Source organism: Miscanthus floridulus, chromosome 1 (assembly GCF_019320115.1).
Source record: "Miscanthus floridulus cultivar M001 chromosome 1, ASM1932011v1, whole genome shotgun sequence".
Lineage (NCBI taxonomy): Eukaryota > Viridiplantae > Streptophyta > Magnoliopsida > Poales > Poaceae > Miscanthus > Miscanthus floridulus.
In genome coordinates this window covers 135,172,839-135,184,632 of record NC_089580.1, presented here as the reverse complement: position 1 = coordinate 135,184,632, position 11,794 = coordinate 135,172,839, and the positions used below count along the sequence as shown (strand labels likewise).

Genomic DNA, 11,794 nt, shown 5'->3' with positions numbered 1-11,794 from the left:
CTATCTGGATCCAGTAGCAGGCGAGGATGTACTCCACATTATCTGTGCGATTCTTGTTCAGGTTGGCTGGCAGTTCCTCTAGGACATCAGTGAGTTGGTGAAAAATGAAGACATAACTGCTCACCTTTTCCTCCCAAGGCAGGTTGAGGGTGCCTAGACTGATGTTCTGTAGCACATGCCTAATCTTCAAGAAAGCCTTACTCATGATGCCAATGGCCCAATCATCTCTATCTTCAAAGGAATCCACCAGAGCTTCATCTTGATTCACCACGGGCACGGTGTCATCCTCCTTCACCATGGGCACGATGTCATCCTCCTTCACCATGGGCTTGGCATCACCCCCCCCTTCTATGCGTGCTTCGCAAAAGTCTCACCCTTCACCATGGTGGTGGCTAAGAGTGAAGTAGGTTTGGAGAAGGCAACCGCACATTCCTGGCGATTTTAGATCTATAGTGGGAATGGGAAGGCTCGGATAAGGAAGGAAAACAAGCGGAGTTGCGGAAGAGATCGCGGCGGTTAATATATCACTACTATAGAGGAGCCATTGGTGTTTTTTGGGGGAACAAAGAGGAGCCATTGTTGTTGAAATGTTACTGCACACGCAAGAAAGTCCGACCTCTGTAGATTTGAACGCGTCTGACACACTGTACAGACCTTAGCTTACATTACAAATAAGTTAAATTTGCTGCAAAATAATGACAACATCCATCCAAGAGGAAATTAACATGTCCATAGACAATCAAACAACATTGATCCATTTAAACATGTCTTGATAGAGAGATACATCAAATGCAGCTTTATTTACTACTTTGCTAATGACTCCAACTCCTAGAACAAGGGAACATAGGGAAGATAGTAAGGTCTGCCGATGATTTCTGGCAGGATGTCATGTCTACCATATGAATTGTAATGTGTAGGGATGACATGAACTTTTCTATTGTCCATGATATATGTGATGACAGCTCTTTCCACCCCAACCCCAACAAAGAAAACCAAATTCCATTCTAGGTGAACTATAACCGCTGTGTAGCATGACTCAAAATCAAAGTAACCCATTTGTTTCTTAGTCTTTCCAAACAACTTACGCGTGCTGATAGTATGCTTGGACATATTGCGACCACCAATAGTACATTGACACAAGTGACCCTGAGCCTAATGGATGGAGCGTGAAAAACCATGCGAACTATTAGGAATTTTCCTCTATGCCTTTCCCTCCATATCCACAGCAAGTGTATGATGGTAACCCTCGTAGAACCCAATATAGTGCAGACAACCGTTAAGAAACACAGTTGCCGATTTTGAAAATGTCCACTCAGCCTGCTCACCCCATTTAGATTCCTTAAAGATCCATGCTATAGTTTTAGATGAGTAGATGTCCACACCCACACACTGACCATCCTCCTCTATATATTCAAACACATGGAAGTGTGAGGAGGCTATCGGATCGAACCCCAATCGGGCCTCACCTACTGAATGGATTCTAGGCGATAGTACCTTCAACACCTAGGTTGCCGGATTGCAGATGACTTAGCGGTATCCATCAGACCCAAGGCACCAGCATAGGATGAGGCCATTGTAGCAATTTGAGATAGCTATATTGTTCATGGTGAAGGGCAAGAAGGACAAGGAGAGGTAAACACCGATGATGCTAGTGAGGTTTCTTTGTAGATTCCACCATAGAAGAAGTCGGCCAAGTCTGGGGCATCAACTTATGGTTGTCCGAGATGAGGCATTTCCAGGAGCGACAAACACATTTGTAGTAGAACAAGGAGCGAGTGGGGAGGCGGTGGATGATCTCGATAAAGACATTGTCCATGAGGCTAGCCAGTGCGTTCCTCTTGTTGGGGCCTCCTCCATTTCATCAATGTGAATGCAGTAGAATGAGAGCTTGCTCAGTAATGAGATCATTGAGGAGGAAAATAATCCAACAAAGATCCATCAGTGAAGTCCACATCTCATACCGAAGTGCAACTTTAACAACCATTAACAATTTTTATGGTACGACCTCATCTAAATTTATAGTAGCACCACATAGATATATATAACTCAAACTAGAGTAGCAATTAATGGAGATGTAACCATTACAATTCCAGCTAAATCAAATCTAACAATAACACTTACAATCAGTACACGAGCTCAGAGCTTCTTCCATAGGAGACAAACAAAGATTAAGAGGACTACAATTACAATAGTTTTGAAGGACGAAGAGGGTGGAGCAGCTATTGGGTTTTGAAGATAGAAGTCATCATCATGAGCTAAGGCTGGATTTAAGTTGGTTCTTGACTTGAAGGCAGCAATTCCTTCTTCATAGGAGTTGTACTTTTTATAGCAAGCACCACAAAACCTATGAACTTGTCTAAGACAGTCATGCCAGTTGTAGTAAACTCCTGGCTCATGGCCATCGAACATAACATAGCAGGGATGACTCATCTCAAATCTGCACAACCCGAACAGGCTGCCTCAATTTTCACAAGTAGAATGTCAGTGAACAAGTGGTAGTGATCATTATTGGCATCAGTAGCAACATGTGCAGCTTAGATATTAATTAGTGGCCTTAGTCATGTGAATGATGGACACAAAGCATTGATTTGCTTTCGATGCCTTCATCTTGTTTGGAACAAAATGGATAACTTGGTTGTCAACAAGGAGAAGACACAGAAAGCAAACATATGAGCTGCATCCTAATATATCCAATAGCAATATAGACATCATTGGCACAGAAATATGGCCTCAGATATGTTACAAGTTCAAAATACCATAAGGACTCACTGGTGGCACTAGAGCATACGAAACAGAAATGTAGAATCAAGCAAGCACTAGACAGAAAAAAATAGTTTAAGGCAGTAGCGAAGGGCATGTTTGTTTGCCTAGATAGATCTACAAGTGACACGCACCGACAGAAAACCAACCAGTGCCACATCCTAGTTCCTTTCATCATCATTGGCCTAACCAGATCTAAAACACTACAATGTTTCTTATATACCTCATGTTCAAGCAAGGACCAAAATAGTGAAGCAAATAGGAAAAGGCAAGAAAGGAGACCTGCGGATCGGATATGTCGCCTCTGCCGTGGAACACGATGGACACAGACGCCAATGCCACCGTGCTCCACTAGGAAGACCCGCCACCTAGCCTCCAAAAGGACGCCTGAGCCACCATAGCACACTGAGCATCCTCAATTACCACCGCCACCACCGTCGCAAGTCTAATGGGCACATATTTGTTTCCACTTGCAGGGGATATGGATATATCCAATATATAAGTCAACCTATCCACATAGAGAACTTATACTACTCCAAAGACTTGTCAACACAACTAGGTGTCTAGCGCAATGGTGAAGATAGTCTATTCCATGCTCTGGGTCCCGGGTTCGACTCCTAGATCTCATAGTTTTTTTGAGTTTGAATTTATTAAACCCTGGCGGTAACAAGTGACATGCAAGCCATCGGGTTCCACAGGCCGGATGGAGATGGAGAAAGGTCCCATAGGTACATGTGATACGTAAGTCGTCAGGTCCCAAAGGTCGGATGGTCCTACAGGTACACGTGACACGCAAACCGTCGGGTCCCACAGGTCAGATGGAGATGGAGAAAGGTGCCGTCGAGTTCCACAGGTTAGATGGAGATCGAGAAAGGTGCCGTTGGGTCCCACAAGTCAGATGGAGAAGGGTCCACAAGCACAAGTAACATGCAAGCCGTCAGGTCTCACAGGTTGAATGGAGATGAAGAAAGGCCCCACAGGTTTGGGTTCCACAGGTCGAATGGAGAAGGGTCCCCTAGGTACACATCACATGGAGAAAGGATCGAGCGAAGACTTATTTGATGAAATGCAACCATCACGGATGAGTAACTGTAGGTCCCATAGGTACACATCGGATTTAGAAGGTACCGTGTGGAGATCTATGATGAAGCATCATCATTACTGATCGAATATTGTTTGTCACAGATCAGTAATTAGTTCAATGATGAAGGCCTGTTCATCATAGTTCTAAATAAGATCATCATAGATGAGCAGGAACAGTCGCGCAAGTGATCTATGATGAAACCTTATGCTATTCTATGATGTTTTTGTGACGATACCTGATTTCATCATAGATAAGGGGGGTTCGAGGTTCATCACCGATGATCTATGATGAATCCAAAAATTTCGTCATAAAAAGCGGTTTTTATGACAATTTTGGATTCATCGTTAAGATTTTCATCATAGAAGTGGATATTTCTAGCAGTGTCGGCACCATCCCACAGCGTCGTCGGGAGAAGAACACTGGCTTCCAGCGGAGGAGGCTACAATGGGAGGGGGCCGATCATCCCGTGTCATTTTGAGAACCACCCCTACGCATACGAGCCACCACTTTTGTGTCGCTATGGCTTGAAGACGCCTCGGTGGATTTCGTGGAGTGATGGAAACCCAGAACTTCAATACCACAGATGCTATAGGGCAAATAATGTAACTCGATTTCTTTCTTATTCATTCTATTTTCGCAATGCAAATGCTGAAATTCTGTTGTACTTATGGTAATTTGGTTTTTTCTAGCCCAACTTAGATTACGGGTTCTTTAAGTGGCACGATCCCCCATATGGAAAATTTCTGAGGACTTTGATTTTGGATTTATGTAACAAGATTTGGGAGCTGAAGGTGAAGGCCAATGTTACAACAAATGAAGAACATCTACAGGAGGAGGAAGAGATTATGCCACAGATTGAAGAAATGGCCAGGGCTCCAACGAAGACGATGGAAGATTTTGTACCTTTGAGAAAGAAATGTGCTTACTGTTCTTGTTTCACCTATTTTGTACTTACCTTATTTTTAGGTATGTTCATTGGTAAGTTGCTTAGTTCACCATAGTAGATTCAAGTATCAATTTATGTATTGGACTGAAATCTGTCACTTTTGTACAACCATTGTTGAACTAAATGCAAGGTGATTAACCAGGTATTCAATTTATTGAACTGTAAATGATAGTAGATCCAAGTATCAATTGATGTGTCGGACTGAAATCTATCACTTTTGTACAACTATTGTGGAACTAAATGCAAGGTGATTAACCAGGTGTTCAATTTATTGAACTATAAATGATAGTAGATCCAAGTATCAATTGATGTGTTGGAGGCATCCTACTTCCCTAGAAACTAGACCCTAGTACAGGGCAACCAATTTATTGAACTGTATATACACTCTCCTATGGTCCTACCACACCTTCCTCCCATCCATTTCCCACTCTGCTCCCTTGCTCTGCTTCACCCTGCTAGCATCGGACGAAAGGCAGCCTCTTGTGTGCTTGTTGCTCCTTCACCTCCACCCTCACCAGCGCACAAAATTTTAGCGTGCCGTCCCTGCTTCTCTGCTCCATCCGGATCTAAGGTAACTGCATTGGATCTACTCCTTCACCAGATTCTATATTCCTTTGTATTGCTCTCTCGTGCTCTCTAGTCCTTCACCACCAACCTAGCTACAACAATTTTGTTGGATCTATAGATGAAAATGCATCTTCTTGTTCTAGATTTTGTGGCCTTGTATATCCGTGGAGTGCAGCTTGTGAGCCTTACTGTCCTTATTACCGGTTCACCGAATCAGTGCTTTGTGAACAAAGTTAATGAGCTAAATGAAAGTGTACCAATGGATGTGGACAGAGTTGTAGTGGTCAAGGCTCAGGATGACATGGAGATTGACAACTATCCCATGGAGGTCAACAACGATCTGTAGGATCTTATGGAGATTCACAATGAACCCATGGAGGTCGACTAGGATCTGCATGGAGAATGATTAATTATGCAACCAATGATGTACATATGAAGGCCTTTTAACTTTTGCATAGTATCAGCCTAATTAGTATCTGCATTTTAGCTTTCGGCATGCTTGTTAGCTTGGTAGTGTCCATCTACTTATTCGGTATGAATGTATGGAACTCAAGTTAGATTCCTTTCAATCCAAGAGTACTAGCATTGTGCTTTCCTTATGTTTTCTAAGTGTGTGTTTTGGCTTTCTTTCAATGTAATTTTGTGCGCCTTATTATTCACCATCGAACTCAAGTTGGCTTCCTTTTAATCTAAGTGCTGGAATTGTGCTTTTCTTAGTTTTCTAAGTGCGCAGTTTTGCTTTGTTTCAATGTGAAATATTAAGATTGTGTGCCTTAGTGTTCATCATCATATCATACGGAGGTCTCCAGGTGGTAATAGGACATAGCCACCGATGATGGTACTGTGCATTCACCGCTGCTTAGTTGCAAAATTTCCAATCCCGCATTTGAACCCTCCTGCGCGGAACTAATGAAAGTTCAATTCCCGTGTGCCGTAAAAGTAACATAGAGAGAAAGCAACCCCTACTTCAACATCCCCCCTAACCCCTCCGCCCTACACCCCCACCCTACCGTTGCCCACCCTCCCCCCACACACATAGCTTTTTTTCCTCATTGCTGTTGTTCGTCATCGTCGCTCCTGCTCATCAGCACTACTCAGCTCTTGCTCCGCGTTGGTGTACATCATCGGATTGCCCGCACAGATCCACCGGTGAACGAGCTGTTGCTGTCATCGGTGTTGCCACTCGTGTTCACCGCTACCAGATCCAAAGGCAAGTGTAATAAGGCCTTACTTGCATCGCCGTCCCTTCTCCTCGAAACTCATCTCCTTACTAATGTTTATTGATACAATTCCATGGCAGGGCGGCCTCATCTCTTTGGCTAGTGGTGTCCTTCTAGATGAAGGAGGCTCCCAATATGAGGAACGCAGTGGATAGCCTCTCAGATGATGTGCTTGCCGACATCTTTTGCTACCTCCCCGCCCAGTCCTTGTGCTGCTGCAAGTGTGTTTGTCGCTCCTGGAATTGCATCATCTCTGACTCCTATCATCGTAAGAAGCTTTCACAGACTGTCGTCGGCTTCTTCTATGGTAGCTGATGGAAGGACAATCGCCACTTCACCAGCTTCACCGGTGAACAGCCCTCCTTGTCCTTCTTGCTTTTCCCCTTCAAAAAGTCCTAGTCTCAGATTGTTGCAGCGGCCACGTCCTTTGCAGGTGTGCTGGGCCTAATGGATTATGGCGCTATATTGTCTGTAATCCAGCGACCCACAAATGGCATGTACTGCCACGTAGCATCCGTTCTATTGGTTGGGCTCGCTTACGTTTTGACCCAACGTCCTTGCACTTCCATGTGATTGAATTCATTGAGGTGGAGGGTGCGTGCGTAGGTGTGGAGATCTATTCATCAAAAACTGTAGCATGGATCTTTAAGGAATCTGAATGAGGCTAGGGTAGTATTGTTCTATGTTCAAAGTCGAGAAGTTTTTCTTAATGGTTTTATGCACATGGTTGAGTACTCTATGATAGTTGCTGTGGATATGGAGGGTAAGACATGGAGGACAATTTGTAAACCAGGTGGTGCTGAAATGTCCATCCATCAAGCTCAGGGTCACCTGTGTGTGTGTTGTGCTGATTTTCGCAATAGGTCTTGGCTTTTAGTGTGGATACTTGAAGACTATGGTACTGATAACTGGAGTTTGAAGCTTGTTGTCGACAGGGAGGAACTGTTTGGACACATGAATATTAAAGTTGGTTCTAAGCATTATGATGAGAAGTATAGAGTGATTATAGTTCACCCAGAATGGAATTTTATTTTCCTTGTTGGGAAGGATAGAACATTGATTGCATATGACATGGACTGCAGAAAGGTTCATGTCCTCTATGCCTATGTCATCCGCTTTTGTAGATCAAGAGGACATTTCTATATGAACAGGCCTTACTATCTTCCTTATGTTTCCTTTTTCATGGAGTCATTAGCAGAGCAATAAAGGTGTATTTCCTGCATTTTGTCGTCACGACAGTCTTTGTTTAGATAGGGAGTTATTTTCATTCTATCTATGTATAGGCTAATTTTTGCTTGTTAACTAAAGGAATGGTATGCTCAATATTATTAATTCTGCTGCTTTGTTCAGGTTATGGATCAGAGATGAATAAGAGGGGTTCCATGGTGCATTGGCTACCAATCCAAAGGATGAACTATTTATATTCATTTTACCTTGCAAGCAGGAGTGCCACATAGAAGGAGCACAGCTACGTCATTTCGTTATGTAAGTCTGTATACATCAGTACCTTTAGTATACTCCATGTACCGCTTGTGTTAGGACATCAGTTGAGAAAGATGTTATGGTTGCGTCCATTGTCATTATAAAAAGTACTCTTGTTTATGAACATGATTTATGGATGTAATGATTATATATTTGTATGCTTTGTGTTCATGAAGCTATTAAGGGCCCAGCTGAATTAGTAACTATTGTGAAACTAGACAAAATTTTGTCACCGTCGAATGTAAGCGTTGTTCATTGTTTTGTTATCACCACCGTGGCTATGCGTATGATGTGGCAGGGGGTCAAAAGTATATCACCGCCGAATTCTTTAGTAACCCGACACCGACTAAACAATCATCAAAGGCGGATCATGGTGCAAGGCAACGGTGACCATGACCTTTGTACTGACGGATCATACGTTGAAGCGATGGTGGTGTTAACCTCTACACAAGGGTCTCGGCCGACGAAGTGACAGTGAACCCGCACCGCTGACAGTCGGGTCGAAGTACAAGGTGACGGTGCTGATGACCACTACATAGGCGATTGATGTGCCTACACGACGATTTTGATAGCCTCAACATAGGCGGATCATTTGCCAATGCGACGGAAGTAATGACCTAATCACAGACGTATCATAAGCCAATATGGCGGTATTAGTGTACACCGCAGTCAGTATGGTCCCAGATGCCGACGGTGAAGGCTATGACCATCACTGCCGACAGCTTACTGCCGATGCCACAATTGGACTGCAATGGGGGTTACGACGTGGCTATGAAAGGTCCGAGTGTAGTAGTGGAGGCATGTTGCCAGTGTATGTTTCGAGTGTTTCAGAGGTATATTTCATCTGTGTTTTCCGGACTCATGTTGCAAGTGTGTTTATCTGGATGTTGCATATGTTTCACACATACGTTGCATGTGTTTTATTTGGATGTTGCGTATGGTTGCAATGGTTTTCAAGTGTATTTCATATTTTTTTCAAGTGTTTCAGAAGCATATTTCAAGTGTTTCAATTGTCTTCAGACGTATGTTGCAACTGTTGTTTTTCGATGTTTCAAAAGTAGATCGGGTGTTGCATCTCTCCTCTCCGCCTTCTGCTGCATCGTCTCCCCCAGAGCCGGTAGGGCATCCATACGACTTCACGGCCGGGTCTTTCCGATTCGGTGGCGCCGCGCGCCCTTCCCCACTTGTTGCTCGGGCTGCGCGGGCCCCGCGTGCAGCGCAAAACGGGCGCGGCGCTGCACGGTGCGGCAGGGTCGCCTGAGATGGCATGCTGACGTTGTTTCTGTACGCGGGTGCTGTTTTTGGAGGTGCGTCCGGACGTCCAGGCGCTAAGCCTAACCGTTTCTAGATGGGATAGTTTCACGAAAGTAATATGCTAATCTCACCCATCATCTGGAATCTATCTCTGCTGAAGATCTTGAATTCTTGCTGCTGGTTGGGTCACTGCAGTTACAAACTAATCTTGTCACCCCGTGACACTCGCAGCTCCTTACTGAACTTTTACATCAGTCTGCTCAGCAGTATCATGAGAATGCATTCCTTGTGTCAGTACGCTGCCACTGCCTACCCGAATTCTAGGTCAGTAAAAAACAGCAGTAAAAGCTATGGGCGCTAATGAGCTACTTAGATCAGTTAGAGCGGCAAGAAGCAAACAAAATTGAGGAGATTAATATCAAACTTGAAAGCATTCACTGAACTCTATAAACTTGAGAAATGCAATGCTGAGCAAAACTGGAAATCTTTCATTGAATGAATCATCTCAGGTTCAGCAGTTTAAGATCATGAGATGCTTATTACTCTCTGTAAATAAGCTGAAAAACAAAACAAAAAAAGACTAATAAAAAGAAGAACTTTAGAAAATGTAGGTGAAATCTTGATGAACCCATGAAGACTAGCAATCATGGTTCATTTCACCCAAGCAAGATCACTTGTAACTTGAAGCTCCAAAGAATCAATTGAATCTGAATCTGTAGTTCTGTAGTCTGTACATACCACATCCATCCTTTCCCTGAAAATCGAAACTCGAACCAACCATACCTCAATCCTCAACTCCTGGAGCTGGCAGATTGAGATCAAGAAATCCATCAGAGACCAGAGGTTGCTCATCGTCACCAATGCCATCGTCTTCGACAGCATGTGCGCGCTCATAGAGCTCACCGGCGATTGAGTGTGACCGCTTGTGTCCACCGAGCGCCTGCCCCGAGCCAAACACCCTGAAACAGATGGGGCACTCGAATTTGATCGGCCTGTACGGTTTCGCCTTCAAGGCCACCACCGCAGTGGGAGCGATGTCAGCGCCGTAGTTCGGGTCCGGCGACGCCGTGCTAAACGAGGAGGTGTTGGTCTCGACGCTTGGCTCCGGTTGGTGGTCGATGACGGCCTTGGTGATGCTGCAGTTACTGTTGATCCGCTTGTGGCTGGCGCGGTGGCCGCCGAGTGCTTGGTACGACTGGAACGCCCGCCCGCACCCAGGGCACTCGTACCGGCCCCGCTTCTCGTCGCCGACGAGGCTGCGATTAGGCTTCCTCTTGTTGATCTTGGTGCCGATGGAGGCGTCGTCGTTGGAGTCGGCGTCGTGGTGGTGGTACTGGTAGTCTCGCCTGGTGGTGCTGTCCTCTTCCGGCGAGTACTCAGCGCCCGTAGCCGTGGAGCACCGCCGCCGGTGGTCTATGATGTCGCGCGACAGCATGATGAGGCAGAGCGCGACGTCCTCCGGCTCCTTGTCGAAGGCAGGCGGCGGCGACGGCGCAGGGGCCGGCACGCGCATGGAGCGCCGCCTCCGCCTCGGCGGTGGCATCAGGCCGGAAGCCGGCTCCGTCGGGATCATCAGCACAGCGTCCTCCTGCTCCCGATCCCGCTCCCGCTGCAGCTCCAGCTCCACGCCACCGCCTCGCGCACGGCGGCGCTCGTGGTCCACCTCCGACGACGCGCACGGCAAGAGCAGCTCACCGCTGCCACCGCCGTCGCAGTCGTTGAGGCTCGAGAGGCGCCGCGTCTTCTTCGGGTTCTCCCTCAGCCCGTAGCCCCTGGCGCCCATAGCCGTCACGCAATCAAAGCCTCGCCGCTGCTGGTGCTCCTCGCCGCCGTCGTCGTCACCGTCGTCGTCGTCGAGTGCCGTTTCCACCTCGGCCAGGGAATGCGAGCGCATGTGGCCGCCCAGCGAGCGGCCGCAGGGGAAGCCCTTCCGGCACACCTTGCAGCTGTGCCGAGTGGCGCTGCTAGTAAGCACAGCCACATCCCCAATGGTATGCATGGTTGAGAATGGATAGATCAAGCTAAGGTAAAGAAAGCAGATTAATTTGATCTCATCGGCAACGGATCAAGATCGATCAGCCAAGAAAGCTAGCTGCAAGTAGGCAAGGACGGAAGTGGGTGGGAGGAGAGAAGAGGTCAAGTGAAGAAGAAGAGATCGGAGGCGGCCGGGATCCATGCAATGCAGCCCCCGCGCGCGAATGATCGATGAGCTAGAGCTTGCGAGAGGAAGCTGCTGGGTGTGTGACGGACGAGCAGTTAAAGTAGCAGTAGATGGGAGGAGGGGAGGAAGGCAGCTGAAGGGAGGAGGAGGTCATGCTGCATTGGTTGGGCAGGAGAATTCTCAGCTGGGCATGCAACCAAGCAAGCAAAATTAGCAAACGAACTGGAGAGAGAAAACGAATCACCTCATGTGCTGGGTTTTTTAAGCTTTTTTAAGCCTCTCATCTTAGTACGTATCTTATTCATGCACGAAAACACGTT

The 11,794-nt window shown here is 46.2% G+C and overlaps 1 protein-coding gene across 1 annotated transcript; it reads right to left on the bottom strand.

The window, feature by feature from the left end:
- Positions 1-9,787: 9,787 nt before the first annotated feature.
- On the bottom strand, positions 9,788-11,794 carry LOC136494360 (zinc finger protein ZAT4-like). Its single transcript, XM_066490527.1, has one exon. It carries the CDS (start codon positions 11,310-11,312, stop codon positions 10,098-10,100), a length of 1,215 nt encoding a protein of 404 aa, XP_066346624.1. The 5' UTR covers positions 11,313-11,794; the 3' UTR covers positions 9,788-10,097.